Here is a 19457-nt window from a genome sequence, read left to right on the forward strand (position 1 = left end):
AGAGTTTTCTATGGACTCAGAAGAGACCAACAAATAAAACACTTCTCTTTTTATGCCTTTTCTAATTCACTATAGTAATACTGCAAAGTCATTCAATTGTAACCATTTACAGTACAGTATAGCTTTATCTAAGCTCCTGTTAGGAGACTCAAGAAAGAAAATCCTTTTCTCCTCAATCACAACTTGATGAGCATATTTATTTTAGATCCATACTGCTAAAAATGATTTCACTTACATACATATGTTTAATTAAAATTCTTCTTTTTTCATTGCTGAAAGTGGTTGAGACTCATTCTAAACCCAAGATATTTTTTGCAGGACTAAAGAACAGTCCACTAAATTACTGTGGGTCTTTAACGCTTCCCCAATGCTTATTTTAATAGAGCACTGGCTTGGGTTAGGAAAAATCATCATCTAAACCAAAGACTAAGCATGGTGTTTGCAATTATAAGACAGTAAAAATAAAAACTTAAAAAAATCAAAATCAAGGCAAACACTAAAAGATAATCAAACATAATATTGCCTACTACTATGTGATGGAAAGGCTGTCTTAGTAGAGAATTCCCTAGCCTCAGACAAGAGTTTGCTTTTGATACATAAATACTCAGATACTTACATCTGTTATAGCCTTGCAAGCACACATATCCCACTTTAACATTTGAAGCATTTTGTGCGATTCTAAGAAAAACCTTTGCAAGCACATATCAGACTGAGGCACTGTTAACTTTCATAGCCTTGTTACAATAGCAGCTGAAAATCAAAACCACACCCAATTATTTTTGCTGATGCATCACAAAGTAAATGACTCACCATTTCTCCAATAAAGACAGGGGCTGCCCTCAGCCATGTTCTTTACTATGATACAATTTGCCATTTAGTAGCTAATGAAACAGATTAACCTCGGAAGTTGTATTTAACGACATTGGACAAAATAAGAGGGTTAAAGATCTCCTCTTAGAACATGGGTGTTGTTCAAAGCTGAGGTTTCCAATATGTCAAAAACACTGCAGGAGCTTAAGGCACCTCCAGAATAACTACAAATTATAAATTATCAGTTTAAAATCACAAAAGATTAAACATTTCTACCAGAATGACAGCAAAGGCTAAGGTATGCCAAACAGGTGGCTAAACTCAGAACAAATTGCCAGTATTGAAATCTTCCCCTCTCTCAAAACAGGTCTGAAGAAGTTGAGCTAACACTCACAGACAGTGCGATCTTTGTCTCCTGGAAGAGTGTATTCCATTTTTCTCTCTGGTACTGCTCCCATGCACCTGACAGAGTCTCGCCCACCTCCCCGTTTCTTTCTGCTTGTCCCTCCAGGATGATCCGAGATGAGGAAGAGAAGAAGCCGTCAGTGTAACTGCACCTGTGTCCCTGCACAGTGGCATTTTCCTCACAGCATCAGCGGAGTTTGAAACGTCCCACGATCATGCGATTTCTCCTGGCTAATGTGGCTTTCTAACTGGGAGGAGGGAGACGAGGATGACAGATTGCTAAAGGCTTTTAAAAAGATGCTGCTTGAAAGAATTATTGCACATCGATCTCATATTCAGCCATTAATAAGACTTTCCAAGCAACAGTATTTAAAAGCCTTGGTCATATTCTCCTGGCTGGTAACCACCTCCCCCTGAGCGCCGACTGACAAAGAGCCAGGCGCTGCTGACAGGGCTAATATTAGACAATGACTTCAAGGCAGCCAAAGAGGCATTTAGATTTCCTATTCTGCTTTCACTGCCACAGCAGCACAGACCTTGGTTTCTCCAGCACTACTGTATCATCTGATTTACAAGCAGGCTCTGAGAACTACTTTAAAGCCATTAATCTATTACTGTTCCCAGATATTTTTTGATGCACAATATCTTGGCCAGTGGCAGGACTCGGCATGGGGGGTGGCATGGGGCTGGGTCATGGAAGGCTTGGGTTGGATATCAGGAGAGAATTTTTCACCTCAGGGGTGGCTCAGTACTGGAGGAGGCTCCTCAGGAAGGTGGCCATGGCATCAGGTCTGTTTGAGTTCAGGAAGCATCTGGAAAATGCTCTCAGGACTGGGATGTGATTATTGGGGTGTCCTGCTTGGGGCCTGGAGTTGGGCTTAATGACCCAGTTGGGTCCCTTCCAACTCAGTATATTCTGTGATTCTATATGTACCTATTTTGCATGGACTCAAGTGTCCTCAAGAGTTTGGGAAGTTTTACAGCCTGTGTATATTTCTGTATCACTGTATCCCTGACATAGGAATGCTCTTTCCTTTGCATTGTTCAGCAGGTGGTTGCACATTAATGCCATCATGAAAAAGCATTAGAAAAAAATATTGCACTCTAGACATGGCACTGAAATTCACTGAGAGCTCTGCACTGTTTACCCATTCAAAAGTGGACCCGCAAATGCAGGTGAAAAGCTGACAAGTTCCTTTCTGAGAGAGATGAAAAATACTGGGAAAACTGCAGGTAAAAGCAGTAAACGTTACTTTCCCTGAAGGACAAGGTAACAAGCAGCCTGTTACTCTGTATGTGGAGTTTTGGGTGGGGAGTCACTCATTATGCCGGTTATCGGACTAGACTGATGATACAGCACGGTTGGTTTGCTTTATACCAGTCACAGATTTACTCCATTTACATTCAAAACTCAGTTAATCAAATTAATGTATCTGACTGGTAAACTAGTGAAATATTTCTGCTACATTTTTGAAACTTCTTTAAAACATTAGCTCCAAATAATCAACTTACCTATTATAGATCATGTCAATTCTTACTCCTAATGACACCGTGCTGTGCAAACATCTTTACTGAAGAGAAAGGCATTCAAGAAGCAAAAGGCAGTCACGTTATGAAGATTAAAAGAAAACTATACCGAGCAATTCTTTGTATTCCAGTGTCTCAAGGAAGTTGATTCACGACTTGAAGTTGTAAGAGTACTGCAGTATTAACCCTCTATTAAATTACTCCAGAGCAACTAATACAGAGAGGGATTAAAAACAGACCTCAAGATCTACTCTGAATCATCATGTATTTCACCTTAAAATTTTCTATTAAAAATAGTAAAAGCAATATAGATTTACGCACTATATGGTCCATATAATACTTTCATCTATTAGTTCTGATATCCAGAAATGCTTAATGAGTTGAGTTGGCCTCTACAACAACCAGACTGTTCTTCACAAAGTTTTAAGCTTGCAGTTTATTTTATTTTCTCTCTAGTATCACCTGCTCCAGTCATGTGGTGAAGAGAAGCAAAGTCTGTCCTCCCCTTCAACTCAGCAAACCGCTGAGAAGCAAAATATCTGGAACAGACCTCCATCCATCACCAGTGCAAGTGCCTGTACACTACACTGCACTCCTCAGCAGAGCCATCTCCCCAGGCTGCATTCGCACGGTCAGTTTAATCTGCCATTACCAGCGGTGCAGCTGAAAGCTGCAGTACCCCTTCAGAACACCGATGGTAGTATTTATGCAGCCAGGTGTGAGATGGAACAAGGAAACAATCTGAGAGAAAAAAACTAAGATGGATTGTTTTTTTTTTTTATGTTCTTAGCCAAGTTCTTTATCTAATCGGTCTCCTGAGCCATTGTGCAGCATCACCCACAAATCCAGGTGCCAGCATAAGGAAGAGGATGGGAATAAACTGCAGAAGAGGAGTGAAGCCCAAACACCTCTTCTGCCAACAGCCCACACTTCAGGCAGACAAAGCACAGTCCCAAACCAGCTCATTAGAATGACAAGTGAACTGTGGCTTTGAGAGAGCTGTGTTATTTATAATTGGCTTTATTTCATGCATATGTAAAAAGTAAGAGTACTACATCTTTAGTCCACCCAATATTCAGTGAGAAAAATCCTGCTAATGGAGCATTACTGACGGTACTGTTGAAGGTGTGTGCTGCTGTTCAGCTTCTTTTTCCTAATGTGTATTTGAGACATTATTTTTTAGAACACAACATTACAAATTTGATGCTTGACCAAAATCACATTATTTTGCAATTCCTAAAGTTTTCAGGGTTTTGAATGAAAGTGACTTAAAATTCTCCTCACAACAAGAAGTTTCTGAACTTAGATTCCCTGGGGTTTTCATTTGTTTTTGTTTGATTTTTTAAACAAAATGATTTTTAAACAGTTTATTTAGGCAAAAAATAAATTGTGAAAACATGTGACTGAGTGTTTTAATAAAAGCTCAACTTTTTAAACATATGGTTTACATGGGTTCAGATAAGGATTTGAACATTTAGTGATGCACCAGTTTTCTAAGAAATACCATATGTTAGACATGTTTTACTATTGTAGGCATGTAGAGAATGCATCAGCTAAAGGCTGTTCTGTATACTGTGTATCATGCTCGGAAATGGTGGTTCTTCCTAGAATCTCTTTCAAGTCTTACAGAAATCTGTGGATCAGAACATTATATGCAGGCATCCTCCATGCCCCTCAGCACCAAGCAGCATCGTGGTTTGATGCTTAAATAGGCAGTGAGAGTTGTCTTTCTGAACCTGGCGTTGGAACGCATTAAGGTGTTGCCCAGTACTTCCCTTGCGTGCCACATCCCTCCTAAGCAGACTCCAGCATGCCGACCTTCTCCCCAGCCCGTGCCACATAGCTGCCTGCTCTGCTGAGCCCTGGGACTTCCTTTCTCTCTTAGGATGGCATGGTCCTTGGAAACCACCTCCCACTATTTTCAGGACTCAATTCTCACATTAGCTTCTTGCACTACTGCAAGAAGACAGAGCACAGAACGTGTCTCTTCAAACTCTGGGAAGGGTAACTCCATTTCTGTGCGTATTTTGCTCCAGTGATGGGAAGTTGCCTTGAAGAAAGGCTGGTTGTGACATTAGAGTAACCTGTTACATGTTCAAAATCTTTGCTCTGAGTTTGTGGGTTCAGTAGAGCTGTGTTCAGTATTTTACACAGATATAAACTTCGCAATTTGGAACGAGGGTCTGATGCTCTTTGTGTTCAAACACAGCTTGTTTTCTTTTTAATACAGATTAGCATAGATTCTGCAATTTGAGGCAGACAGGTGAACCAAAGAAAGCCTCATTTTGTTAACTTGGTATTATTATACCATTTGCACAAAAGAGAATCTGAAGTCATGAAGGAACACATACACAATTTATATGGTATTGTTCAGTAGATTTCTACTGGGCCAAACAATCCCAAATTTAAAAGTCTGGATTTACAGTAATGGTCAGATCCTCTAGATCTACAATAAAACAACAGATTCCACAGTGATACAACCATCATGACACACAGCCAGGTATTCTTGAACACGTATTTCTACCAGTACTGAAATAGCTAATGAATAGCAATATTAAGTAAATAATATGGACACAACTGGTTATAGGAATGGCACAAGACTCATGAATGAATTAAAACCATGTCTCAAGAGAGAAAATATTTATTTCCTAATTAAAAATTTTAAAAATGGAAATTTTATGTGAATTAATTTGATTCAGTATCACATAATTCTACATGTACATAATTCTACATGTAAAGCCTTGTATTTCAAACACTGCAGATGCAAAAGCCCTTAAAAATCTAAAACTGGTGGCAGTTTGATATAGTGTGTATCAAAATCATATATTTGTGCAGTCTGAGAACTTTCTTCTGAATGCACAGAATTAAAACAGAAAACAACAAAAATCACCCAAAACCCCCCTACCAGAACTGCTCTGATACAGTAAGGGTCACTTTCTGGGATCTCAACAATGGTCCGGGTGAAACTAAAGGAAGGAGCATCTCACACATGAGGAGAGGCTGAGAGAGCTGGGACTGATGAGTCTGAAGAAACCTCAGGGTGGGTCTCATACCCAAAGAAAGAGTGCAAAGAGGAGAGAAATGGGCACTTTTCAGTGGTGCTCAGTAACAGAACCAAAGCTATGGGCACAAAGTGAAATTCATGAGGTTCTCTTTGAACACTAAGAAATATTTTGGTGTGAGAGTGAGTATTGGCACTGGTTGCCCAGAGAGATTGTGAGATCTCTCTCCATCCTTGAAGACACTCAAAAGCCATCTGGCCCTGGGCCACTGATTCTACATGACCCTACCTGGGCAGGGTGGCAGACCAGATGACCTCCAGAGGTCCCTTTCGATCTCAAACATTCTGTGGTTCTGTGAGCATGTGAGCACAGCTTGAATATCTATCTAAAGGTTAAAAAAAAAAAAAGAAAAAAGAAAAAGAAAAAAAAAAAAAGCTTGCACAAACTCATTAAAATATAGGACAAATTACACAGCTGAAAGCAGAAATTGGAAGCTGAAAATGCAGTATTTGGATCACCTTCATCCCCGTGTTCTGAAAGAATGGGCACAGGAGATGAAAGATGCAGCAGAAAGGATTTTTAATAAATCTATAAACTCAAAAGCAGAAAAAATCCAAGCACAGTGCTTATATTTAAAAGGAGAAAAAGCAATCAAGAATATGTCAGGTTTATGAATTTGATCAAAAGCCAGCATGCTACAGAGAATAATTATTCTTTCTTGCAAAATTCAAAGAGGAAGAAGAAAACAAATGATCATCAAAGAAGATATCACATGGGTTCACCAATGGTAGATTGTGGCAAACTTACTTGATATCTTTGATAAGACAGCTAATTTTTATAGATAAAGGAAATGTGGGAAGTTTATGTGGACTTTTTACACTATGCTGTATGGGTATGGACTTGCCATGCCATATCAGTTAAGATAAAAAAGATGGGGAAGGAAGCAAGTGTGTTGATGGCAGAGTGGTCTACACTGAATGGAAAGCTATTGGATCAGAAGGTTACTAATGGAGTTCATAAAAAATGAGTCTTTGGTCAAAGCTTTTGCATTTTTAAAAGCTTTGATATTTGCCATAATTAAACTTATATCAAAAACCTTGCTAAGGACATTTTCTGATAACAGCAAGTAGCATCATATATGCAGAAAAGTATTGAAACATAATAGAAAAAGAGCTGGAGGACCTTAAGTAGGTATAGCTAATGGCATGCCATTTAACAACAGACAACAAGACCTTACACAGAGGGACTAATAAAAACAAACTCTCCAATAGTGTGGAAGCTGTTGATAAAATCAAGGACACATAGGAGCAGTTACCTTATCATATTGTATCTGAATCAGTTTGAAAACTTGAAAACATTGTTTGTAGGCCTAGCATGCAAGAAACAAAGTATTCCCAGAAAACAGCTGTATAAGACCCTAGCAAATGAGTACCATGCTACAAGATGTGGTAAAGAAATATGAACTGAAAAGGCGTGAAAACTTCAACAAAGCAAATTAAAAATGACAAACAGAAAAATCTGTTTCATGAAAGGAAGCTAAGATATACTGGTTTATCCAGCCTAGCATAATGCTTAGCCAGAACAAGTTTGCTTTCTATGAACACATTAGGAGAGGTAAATTCTTCCTGTGCTTGGCACTGGTGAGGCCATCCCTTGAGTGCTGTGTTCATTTCTGGGCCCCTCACGGTAAGAAAGACCTTCGAAGGCTGGAGCATGTCCAGAGAAGGGCAGTGAAGCTGGGGAAGGGTCTGGAACACAAGTCCTGTGAGGAGTGGCTGAGGAAGCTGGGGGTGTTTAGCCTGGAGAAAAGGAGGCTCAGAGGTGACCTCATCACTCTCCACAATGACCTGAAAGGAGGCTGTAGCCAGGTGGGGATCACCCTCTACTCCAAGGCAACCAGCAACAGGACAAGAGGGCACATCCTCAAGCTGCACCAGGGGAGGTTCAGGTTGGACATCAGGAGAAATTCCTTAATGGAAAGAGCACATAAAGACTACTGCCCAGGGAGGTGGTGGAGTCACAATCCCCGGAGGTGTGCAAGAAACAACTAGACCATGGTCCTGATTGATATGGTGGTGATCAGTCTAAGGTTGGTTGATCTCAGAGGTCTTTTCCAAACTAAATATTTCTGTGATTCTGTAAATCCTAGAGACAGATAAGAACTATATAAGATAACAGAAAATATTAGCTGATGTGCAAGTAGGCATGAAGTGGCCATGAATAAATTTCCAGTCAGAAATCAGATGGCAGTTATACATCATCAAAGTTCTGACACAGCCCCTCCACTGGCATAAACTAAAAAAGTTTAGCTAGTTTGAACAAGAAGCATCTTTAATTTATACATTAAAAATAAAAATAAAACAAGAAGGAGATCACACTGTCCACACAACAATAAAAAACCTAACACAATTCCAGTCTCATACAAATACACAAAATGCTGAAAATTTCCAGAGGATTCCAAGGTACACTGTGACTGCAGCATGAGGGTCTTCCAGGTTTTTGCATAAAAACATCTTAAGCAATTTAACATTTTGTTATCTCGTGATCTTCCCTACTAAATTCAGACAGACACAAATATAGAACACCATTTATTGTTCCTCCATTGTTTAGCACCATCTGCTCTACACTACCACGATTTTTAATTTGTCACACTGCTGGGTAGACAAGCCCAGGCCCAACATATCAGAAGCACCTCTGTGTTTCTTCAGTTCTGTTCCTCCCCACTGTTTGTAGTATTTTAATTAGAAGAGCAATGGCTTGTAAGAAATGCAAGAACTGAAGTGCTGTGACTATTCAGTCAGTGAATAAATATTGCTGGCTCCTGCAGGAATTAATTTATCAATTGGATAGAATATGGCAGTATTTAGTGGACAGAGAATATACCCATTATGCACTACTGTTCAATCATGATGATCTGTAGTGGCATTTGAACTTGATGGAAAACACTTCCTTCCCAGAGCACAAATGCAGTGTTTGAGCTTCCTTGCTTCAAAGATAAATTAATGTAAAAGATATTTGGATAGTGAGAAAAATGATTGGTCCTTGGAAGCTCAGAAGTATTTATCAGCAGGCCATCATCTGTTTGATGCTGCAAAATTATTAACGTGGACACCTGTTATTGATGTCTTCAGGGCCAGCTGGACAGAGCTATGACCCCCCAGAAAATGCAGAAAATAACCTGGGCATAACCATCACATGGAACACATGAAGTATATCCCATTTGCTTCTCTCTCCTACCCATCCTTTGGGGTATGAAACACATGAAAGACCAGTGCTTTCCCGATTACTCATTTGTTAGCACACCATGGCTCCCTATGACATCGATTGATATCTTGCTGAAGGGAGCTCCAAACACACAGAGAAAACAGCTGTTCATAGCAACTGTGGTCTAAATGCCAAAGGCCTTCTTGCAACAGTGACTGCTGAAGAACACGGGAAGTGACATACTGAGATGCATAAAAAATGTAGTTGCTTACCAGAAAGAACAAATAATTAAGGGGAGAGTTTGGGGGCTAAGAAAACAAAAATTAAAAAATACAAATTTGTTGTAGCATTAACTATGCCAATATTTTTTGGTTCCTTGCCAATTCCCATCTCTGGCTCCTGAGTGTGAAGTATGCTCAGAATTCTCTGTGGAGTCTTCATTTTAGAATGGCATGAATCCTGTTGAGTACTCCTGAAGGTTATTTTGGTGTGTATTTCAGAGTACCCATTCCTATGAGTCGGCACCCCACTCAGTTTTGTAGTCCAACCAAACAGCCAACCCGTCTTGGGCTGCAATGCAAGATGTAACCAAAAGTATGTATTCTATTACCATCTGTTAAAACCAGTTGAAGAAGTGTTCTTTATCTGTTCCATGACCCATCTTCCCTTGAGGGGGATATCTTCTGTTAATGGGCCATTAAGGCTCACCATATGACTGATAACATGACATCATCCTATTGAGAGATGCTCCACCCCATGGGAGGAGACAAACATTCCTACATGGATAAAAATCTGAGAGTCAGAACACCAGGAAAGCTGGTTTTCCACTGGATTCCCAGAGGAGGACTGGACCCATCTACACCACCACTTTAGAGGAAAATTTAACCCTTCTACAGGACCATTGCTTCAACAGAACCACATCTGTCACTCCAGAAGGACTGCAGGCACAATTCTAATTAGACTGCTACCAAACACCCTGACTAACAGGGTGTCAGGTTGTATTCTGACTCTGTCAGTGCGGGGTTTTTTTGTATTACTGCTTTTTTATTTTAATTTTCTGAGTAATTAACTGTTATTCCTATTCCCATATCTTTGCCTGAGAGCCCCTTAATTTCAAAATGATCGTAATTTGGAAGGAGGGAGTTTGCATCTTCAAGGGAGGCTCCTGCCTTCCTTAGCAGACACCTGTCTTTCCAAACCAAGACGCAACCCAAACAGCCTGTATTTGTCCTACCGTTGTTTTTTTGCTTTTATTATGATGTACCATAATATATGACAGATCTGTTACTGTGTCATTCAGTATACCTGTAAGTGTGTACGGATACACACACACTTGGCACAGTAAATGTATCCCAGAGCCTTTATTAGTGATGGAAGTCCTTCCCAAAACACAAGGATAATAGTGAAGAGCACATGCAAGGAGATCTTTTACTCTCTACGCAGCAGAACTTTTTCAAGCAAAATGAGAGTTGCTGCATGAACTGAAGAACTGTGGAACAGTAAAACAAGTACCACTTTTACTGACGACAGAAATGCAGAGAGCAGGCATTATATCTATGAAATACATTCTCACCACAGATTTATTGTATGAAAGGAAGCAATTTAACACAACAGCAACATAAAAAAGCTGACTGTTAGGATCCAAGCTTGGTTGTGGATGAACACAAAACTTTGTGGTATAGACCTAAAAGACCTACTACTTACACAGCTGAGAAAAAAATAATTGCTTATATAAGGAGTGTTTTGCATCCTGGTTGAAGGAGGAGCCTTATTGCTATTATAATAATTATTAATTTTATAGACAGCATTTCTCTATAATCACTTTGTACACCTGCAAAACCAGGTGTGCACTCCATTACGATACAATTACAGTTACCTGCTGCAAACAGACTCGATTTCATTACCAAACCGCAACAGCTGATACATTTAGCCACAGTTATTTAAATAAGGCCAAGATGATATTATAGGTCTAACAAGACGTGATATAACTAGACACGGTTTATGCAAATCCAAATAATAACACAAATACGTCAGAGATAAAGCAGTTTCAGTGCTCGCTGCACAGTTGTGTGCGTGCTGAAAGACACCTTTTACGTGAGTGACACCGATTCAGAAGCGAATTTTTTTGGCTGTTTCCTCCCTCTGCCATGACCCCGCAGCCCGGCCCGGCTGCCCGGGCGCTGCTCTCGGGCGGCTCCCAGGGAACCCCCGCCCTCGAGGGCCTCGCGATACTCTCACCGCGGCCGCCCGGCAGCGGGGCCGGGCAGCGCGCACCGCCGCACAAAGGATCGCCCGGCCCCGCTGAGCCGTCCCACCCTCGGCCTGCGCGGAGGGCGCGCCGCCGGCCCCGGGCTGCTCCGGGGCGCGGGACACGCCGAGCACCGCCCCGACCCGCCGCTCTCGCCGGTCCCGCCCGGCGCCGCCCGCCCGCGGCAGGCGCTGCCCTGGGCCGGGCACCGCGCCCGCCTCGCGCCCCGCGTCCGCACAGCCCCGCCCGGTGCACGCCGCCCACGCGGGCCGCGGCGCAACGAGGGGCGAAGACACCCGGGCCCAGCCCGCGCCGAGTCGCCCCGCGCCCACCTCAAACACCACTTCTTCGTCGAACTCCGGTGTCATCCTTGCCCGCCATGCCACCCCCTTCCCGCGGGCACGCTGGGAAACCGAGTCCGCCGTGCCGCCGACCGCCAGGCCCCACCCCTCTGGGCGCCGCCTGGCGCCGGGCAGAACTACAGCTCCCAGAAAGCACAGCGAGCGCCCGCGCTCGGGCGCCCCGGGGGCGGTGCTGACGGGGCGGGGGCGGGGCGGGGGGCAGCGGGGGCGGGGCGAGGCCCGGGCCCGGCAGAGCGGGGCCAGTAGGGGGCGGCGGCGGGCGGCGTCTGAGGGCGCTCCGGCGCTGCTGCGGGGTGGGATGCGGCGGTGGCGGGGGGAGCTGCTCCTGCTCCGGCTGCTCCTCCGGCTGGGTGGCGGCGCGGGGGAACAATGGGCTCCTTCTCCTCGGCCCTCAGAGGGGCCGTGGCGTAAGGGACCAGGGGAAGCGCGGCTCCGCGCCTGGGTTGCACCATGAGCTCCGCCGGTGAGTGCCCGGGGAAACTTTGGGGAGCGGCGGTTTCCGCCCGGCCGGCGGCAGGCGGGGATTCCGCGTGCCCCCGCGGCCGGACAGCCTCACCTCGCTCGCCCCTCGGCGGCGGGAACGCGGGGACATGGGGCACTTGCGGCCGGACGGGAGCGGAGCCGCCGGCGCGCTCGCTGTCCCGGCAGCGCCGCGCACTGCGCCCTCGGTCCGCCCCGGGGTAGCGCGGGAGGCGTCGCGGAGCGGCCGGAGCGGTGAGGGGAGCACAGCCCGCCCCAGAGCGCTGCCCTTCCCGCGGTCCGCTACGAGCTCCCCGCACGGGCACGTCCTGCCCGGCTGGGGCTCCGCAGGCTGAGCCGGGCTCTCCGCTCTCCGCCCCGCGTGTTCCGAGCGGGTCCCTGCGCCCGGGCTCAGCTCACGGCGGGGGAAACCTGCTGGTGGCCGGGTTTTGTCAGGACAGCCAACACCGGGGCTGGGGGGCTGTCGCTCCGTCTGACTCCGCGGAGCTGCGAGAGTTTGTCAGCTGCGGCTTTGCCTCGGGGATGTACCTGCCTTGGCCGGGATCCTGCAAAGAAGGATCCCCACGGCGGTGCTGGAAAGCGTTCGCTTCTGGCCTTTCCAGCTGCGATTGGAACTGACCTACTTCAGTGTTTTCCTTACCTTTCCTCCCCCGTTTCTTGACCGCTGCCAATTTAATGACTAAAGGAGCTCCAGGGCAAATTCTTGGTTCAGAACAAGAGCACCCCGTGTTTAAGGGAATTGCTCGTATTTATATTTGCCTGCACGATGGTGTGCTAACTTAGCACTTTTGTTCAGAAATCTGTTAGATTAGTAGATTCCTTTCTTATCTGCCTAAAGACGAGAACAGGAGTAGTTTCTGCATTGAAAACGTGTCGAGTAAATTATGATGTATTGGATAGAATCACAGCTAATTGTAGGGTTAAACGGGAAGCAGTACTTCCTGTAAGGATTGGGGTGGTGGGTGTTCTAAAGAAAAAGCAATACATAATCATTGAGCAGAAATATCAACCCAGTTCTCAGTGTTTGCCTCGCAAGTATGTCAACTTGTTATTGACTCCAGCGTTAATTAAGTTATCCGAGCTCTGAGCTAATCAGAATTTACTGGAAAATGAAAGGCGATTTAATGCATCTTTCTGCTTCATTTAAAACATCCCCATTTTTAATATGATTGACAGATTTTGTTTAGATTTTGAAAAGCATGTAATGAAGCAGGTGATCTCTGCTTAAGCAGCTGCATTGTATGTTGCCGTTTCTAGCTGGCCGCTGATTGTGCAGCTCACCCCTGATCTTTTAAGAGTTAAACAGCTGTGCAAATAAGTGTTAGGGGGTGCTCAAGAGCTGGGCTGTTAAAATTTGATATGGTACTAAGTTTCAGAAAGGTGGATAGCGTTTCAGTACTAAACAGTGATTGCAGGACTTTCAGATCTTGGGTGGTGTGACTAAATCAGTTTTACGTGTAGGTTGTGGTGTTGTTTATGGGGAAGGTGAGGACAAAGGGGTTCTGGTGAACAAAGTAAGCAGGAGAGAAAAAGGGATGCTGAGGAGAATCGGAACAGAAAGCGGGACAGTTTCATGGCAAATCTAAATTTTAGCAAGTTTTTTCAAGAGGGAGGCAGAAAGAGGGAAGATGAGGGATATTTGAGAGGGGATGAAGAGTATTTTGTATTATGTGAAGATAAAAAAATAAATGAGAACAGGTGAAACAAGATTAGAGATTCATGATCCTGCTGACAGCATCATGGCAGCTTCTGACATTTCAGTTAAGGAGTTCCCAGGGCATGAAAAGGCTGAAGACTGCCAGAAGACAATTGTGAAGGTTTGATATTCCTCTCTTGCTATCGCTGCAGAACTTAGTGCCTGTAATATAATGGCATTCTTTATAAAGCTATTGCTCACATAAAAACTTAACTACTCCTGCATTTGAATTTCAGTCCTGTGATCTATAGAATCGATTTTCTACATTGAAATTATTTAATTATTAATTCTGTTCTTACTCTGGTTTGTGCTATGTAAGCCACTTTTCTGACAACTGATTGGTAATAGAGCGTTTCAGTAAAAATGTTACTGTCTGTGAAGGCTTCAGGTGGAACTTGAAACGCTAGAAATCTTTCCTTCAGTTTGGCTTGAAGGGCCTAAGTGCCTCTCTTGTGTCGTCTTTTAACGTACCTTTAGGACAAAGCAACATGGTACACCATCATCTATGTTGTTTTAATATTTTTTTAAGTAGCATTTGCAGGTATATGCTTGCTATGCAGGGCTTTCTCTAAGAGATACTGCACTATTTGAGGGGACTGTGGTGTGGGGAGAAACGCCAAACACAGCTTCTCCCCAAGGACAGGAGTGTACAAAAGGTGTGAGGTTGATAGCCCAGCCTCAGCTTCGCTCCAGCTTACCTTCTGCCTTTCGAAATAATGCAGTGCATAGTCGCTGTCTTGCTGCATATCTTTTCTGTTTCTTCTACAAAATTGTTTCAGTTACCTCTCAGTCCAGACCTGAACATAATTCCATGATGGAGTTCTGCCACAGCCATTGCTGACATGTTTTAAAATGTATATATAAGTCTGGAACTGTTGGAACTGAAGAACTATAGCACTTTTAAAAATACTTCTATATAATTTGAAGATTATCTTATTGTAGTGATTAACCCATTGTTTCAATCCTCACTTAGAGCCATACTTCTGCCATTGATTTCTCATGCCCTGCACAAGTTATATTTATATATACACACTATAGAGATGATGCCAATGAGTGTCCATTTACTCATTTTTCTGCCTGAAAGTATTATGCTGGCTTCAAGTATGTGCTTTGCCTTTAAAAGGAAAAAACAAAAGCTCAGAGTTATGAGTTTGACATTTATTATTTCTTGCTGAAGAAACAGTCCTTATATGTGAATCTATAGAGTTTATTTAATGTGGGCAGAATGTAGAGCTTAGGCTCGAAATTGGTTTTGACAACAGCAATGAGAAAAATGTATTTTAATGTCAGAAATGTAGTTCAAATGGAAAAAACATAGCAGGAACACAATAAACAAAATCAACATGACTTTTCCAATCAAACTTCATTGCTTTCAAGGATTGAAAAAAAATGAAGCCTGCAGGGTTTAATGTCCCTTTAACCCTCAAATGTGTCAAGTCTCATTAGAGTTACTCAGCTCTGTCTCTGCATGTGATCTTAAAAGGTTGTTTATTCATCTCTAGTCCTTACTCTGAAGTTACCTCTAACTTTCCTGTTTCATTTCAATAAGTCAGTGAACAACCTAAGATTTTGAAATCGATGTTTTCCTTTTGCAGTTTAATTAGAATGTTTGCTAAAACTAGTGGCTTGGAAACCATAGTTTTCCCTTGTACTTTAAAAACTACGTATGTTATCTTCCGGGATGTTGACTCATTCCTTTTTTTGTTTCTTTTGAGCCTTGTGGCACCTGAGAAAATCAGAGCCTCTCCATAATGAGAAAATAAATAAACATTTGCAGGAAATAAATTAATGATCTCACAATACTTTTTTGAGGTATTTACCTAATGAAACTTTCTTTTTGTAACTGAAAACAAAGTAATTGGCCTGAAAAGCATTGTAGTGAGTCTTTAAAATTTAGGCTGCTGGAGAACAGGAGTTTTAAAAATACTTTATCTGTTTCTCTCTGCAGTGTATTGAGTGCCAGTGCAATAATCTCCCAGTGTATCCCAAACATAGCAGTAATTATTTTTCTCCCTACGTGTTCTTTAAAAGCCAGATTGGCTTTCTTGTTTTGAGACTGGGAGTTGTAGTGCTTTGTGCCAGAAATAGGCTCAGAAATAGCAAATTGGCTGTTGGAGTAAGCTCTTCCCTCATGTGAGAAAAAACACCACGTGGATCTCTTGGTAAGACACCCTCCGGGCATTGCATTATTTTCATATATAGCCTACAGATGTGATTTGCTGTATCTGAGAATACAGTGTGCATATGCAAACAGGGTGCCACAAGAAAGCCAATGCATATGTTTGCTCTAGGCCAGCTGCTGCGTGGTAACTGAAGCCCTTTTCTGTTCCTACTGTGTGTGGAATAGGTTTGTGAAGTAGAATGTGAAATACATGTAACCTTATAGGTGAAAAGGAATGAACTGCCATATATATTGTGTAGTAAGATAAGAGTATTCATATGACCAGCTTCTATAAAGTAGCTGATCTGTTAAATTCACACCTTTGCTTATCCCATAGTGGTTTGATTGTGTACCCTTATCTTAAGCTTAGCCTGAGCTGCTGTCAAAATCTGATGCTACACTGATTTATTATTTTACTTTCTTCCTGCTGTTTTGTGGTTCAGAAGGGACATTGCTTTGGGGTGGGTTGCAGTATCCTGCCCAGGGCACCTCTTGGGTGATTTGAGATAGTCCCATGGGACATCCTGAATACCAGGAGGGGAGCCTCTGTTCATGTGAAGCATTGTAAGGGAAGGAATATTAAGTTATGTCAGCTTGACAGTGTCTAGAACCCTTTGTCTACTTTTCATGGACAGATGCAAGTCAACATGACTTATTCCTGTTCTTTTGTTGTTCCTAAATCTGGAAGTTGTAGACATAATCTCAAAGGTATTAGCATAAAAATTACCAGGGGAAAACATTCCTTTAGCAACAGTAGGGTTTATTGCAGAAGGGGTAGTGCTATTTGATTTTTAGCCTCAGTTCATCTTCATCTATCATTGTTTCTCCTTGCTCCTATGTAGGTCAGGGAAGAGAACAAGAGGTAAAAAAATGAGAAGGATTTAAAGCTGTGTAGTAATAATGCTTAAGACTGCGATATCTTATTGGTTTTTCTGTTTGTTCTCATGGTAGTGCATATAGGAGAAGACACACAAGAGTTTTTAAGTGAGGTCCTCAGCTGTCAAATTCTATCATCTGAAGAACAGAAATGGGCAGCACTTCAGGGTCAAAGGTTTGAGAGTAGAAGTTGCTTCAGGATGTTCTCATCCTCCTTTGAAACAAATCAAAGGAAGAACAGGAGCACTTACCAGTCAAGTAATAACAAGTGTTGGTCACAGAGGAGATCAGCAGGATGAGAACAGGTGTTGCTTTTTCCTCAGCATGCTGAAGGACATCATTCACCAGAGAGATGAATGTCTGTTTTCTGTGCTGTGACCCGAAGTCAGACAAAGAACACGTGCATTGATCTGGTGCTAACGGCAATTTGTTGTTAGAAAAATAATGACCTTTAAAATCCACTTTTTCTAAGGGGGCTAGATGTTGGTATTTTTAAGCACCTTTTTTTTTTCCTTCAGCACTGAGCATTGGCTCTTCCTACGTGAGCAGCAGATTTCCTGTTGGTGATGGCAGCATTGCTAGTCACTTTATTTATGGATTCCTTCCTTTGCATAATAGAACAGGTTGGAGTATATCTCTTTGACAGTTTATCTGGCTCCTAAACATTTAATCTGTTTGTGCAAATAAAATTTTATATTTCTACTCTTAGATTTGCATTTATTATTGGAATCCTTGGATGCAGGGACTCTCTTTAAGAAATGGGTTAAGGTTGGAGGTGGGAGTGAGGAAAATCATAGTGATTCTCTAATTTCCTGAGTAAGACAGGCTAGAGAATCCAATGTCCAGTCCAAACTGTCCTCTGAAAATTCTGCACATGTCAGAAAATGAGTTTAAGTTGCCTGTAAATGCTTGTGGCTCCCCCACAGCACTAGGGGAGACATTTCTGTAGTTAATTATCCTTTAGGCTTCATAAGAATTCAGAGCTTTGTTTCTAGTTTGAACTTGTCAAACTTCAGTGGTGAGTTAAGGAATCTCATCGGGGTTAAGTGGTTGTTTTGGTTTCGGGGTGTTTTTGTGATTCAAGAGCCACCTGTTATCAAAAACCTTTCACATGTGGATAAGGATATATTCTATTACCATCTTAGTTTTTAAATTCTTGGTTAAATTAACCAGGATGAGCTTCTTGGGATTTGAAGCATGATTTTTAGACCTTGGATGATTCTGTAGTTATTTCTGAGATTGCCAGAAGGTGACATTGCATTTCACTAACAGTCATGGCACAGCAGGTGCTATGTACAGAAATATTTTCAACTTTCTTCATCTTTTATACTTACCAGATTATTTACTGCTTAGCTTCAGACCAGCTCTCATAAAATAACTGTGTGATGATTTCCAAATTCTCTTCCATTTTTACGTTCCTAAGCATAACCAACCATCTCTGTCCTTAGTATAGAATAGTTAGTTCCATATGGCACCAGGAAAAAGCCCACTGTCCAAACAACTAACTACCCCATGGATTTGCTCTATAACATTTCCTTGATTATATTTATTTTGTTTTTCACCTTGTTTTTCACCTTGATTATGCTTGCCATTTAACAAAAAGTACTTCTCATATGACTCCCAGTCATTCCTTACACCTTTATATTATAACAGTTGCCTCCTACTTAGTTTTCTTTCTATTCTGGATGGGAAATTGTCCCTTTTAGAGCACTGTTAAGTAGAACTGTGTTTTTCGTCCAACAGTGAATTGAATTAGTTTATAAGCAACTGAACTTGAATTCTTGATTTCTAATGTAAATCTACCACACTTATCAGCTGCCGTAATTTTTTTCTGAGTGGTTCATTGCTTGTATTCTTCAGAAACTTAAAGATATTTTGTTGAGGAAAACTACTGGTATGCATTCCCTTCTTGGAGTCTTTCCTCTCATGTCACATTTATGTTTGAAAGGGCTCTTCATCGCATTCCTTTCTGCTGGAGCGGCTGACGGCAGATCTGTATTGATACCGAGACTGTAATGTGCCTGTTAATACATTGACCCATATCTGCTCTAGATGTAATGTGCAATCGCTTTAAAGCTGGTGGTGTCAAGACAGTGGTGTCTTTATTATCCCACACAATTTGATGATCTCTTCTGTCTCAATGCTTTTTAACGTTGAAGTAATTTGAAAAATTCTAGTTGGCTTCAGAAATGCCATTGAATTGCACTTACTATCAGAAGTTAGTTTTTCTGCTCTGTTCATTATCCAGGTTTTTGTCACTGGCTTACAAACAACTGGTCTGTTTGCTTTTTTCTTTACATTTTCATGGTTTACTTTTAATAAAACCATGGGGGTTTTTGGTAGTTTATATTCAGGGAATGGTGTCACATCATAAAAATACTAGTTACAAGCCTTGCAGAGTAATCTAGTTTGGTGGTATCCAAAATGTTAGGTGCTCCCTATAATGAGAGAAACTTCCAAGGTTAATGGACTTCAGTTTGTGCGTGGGAAAAATAATCCACAGGATATTGCTTACCTAGCCAGTGTTTAATCTCCTGTGTCTTTTTCAATCTGTTTCTCACACTTGGGCATCAGGAAGGCTTCCGAAGCAGCCTGTCTCTCTTCAGTTTCCAGGGAACTTTAATAACTTAGTAAATATTACTGAACATGGCCCATTCTACTACTGTCTTGTGTTCTGTGACAAACT

At 42.2% G+C, this 19457-nt stretch overlaps 2 protein-coding genes across 3 annotated transcripts in view; one reads left to right on the forward strand and one right to left on the reverse strand.

Annotated features, from left to right (window-relative positions):
- Positions 1-11639, reverse strand: part of VEZT (vezatin, adherens junctions transmembrane protein) — a 70028-nt gene extending 58389 nt beyond the window's left edge. For both annotated transcript variants that reach the window (XM_063396300.1, XM_063396301.1), the window contains exon 1: positions 11529-11639. In XM_063396300.1, coding sequence (XP_063252370.1) covers positions 11529-11564 — 36 coding nt within the window. In that variant the 5' untranslated portion in view covers positions 11565-11639. The remainder of the gene's footprint in view (positions 1-11528) is intronic.
- Positions 11640-11814: 175 nt separating this feature from the next.
- FGD6 (FYVE, RhoGEF and PH domain containing 6) overlaps positions 11815-19457 on the forward strand; it is a 69434-nt gene continuing 61791 nt past the window's right edge. Inside the window, exon 1 of the mRNA XM_063396302.1 lies at positions 11815-12021. Within this exon, the coding sequence (XP_063252372.1) occupies positions 12009-12021 (13 nt within the window). The 5' untranslated portion in view covers positions 11815-12008. The remainder of the gene's footprint in view (positions 12022-19457) is intronic.

Source organism: Prinia subflava, chromosome 4 (assembly GCF_021018805.1).
Source record: "Prinia subflava isolate CZ2003 ecotype Zambia chromosome 4, Cam_Psub_1.2, whole genome shotgun sequence".
Lineage (NCBI taxonomy): Eukaryota > Metazoa > Chordata > Aves > Passeriformes > Cisticolidae > Prinia > Prinia subflava.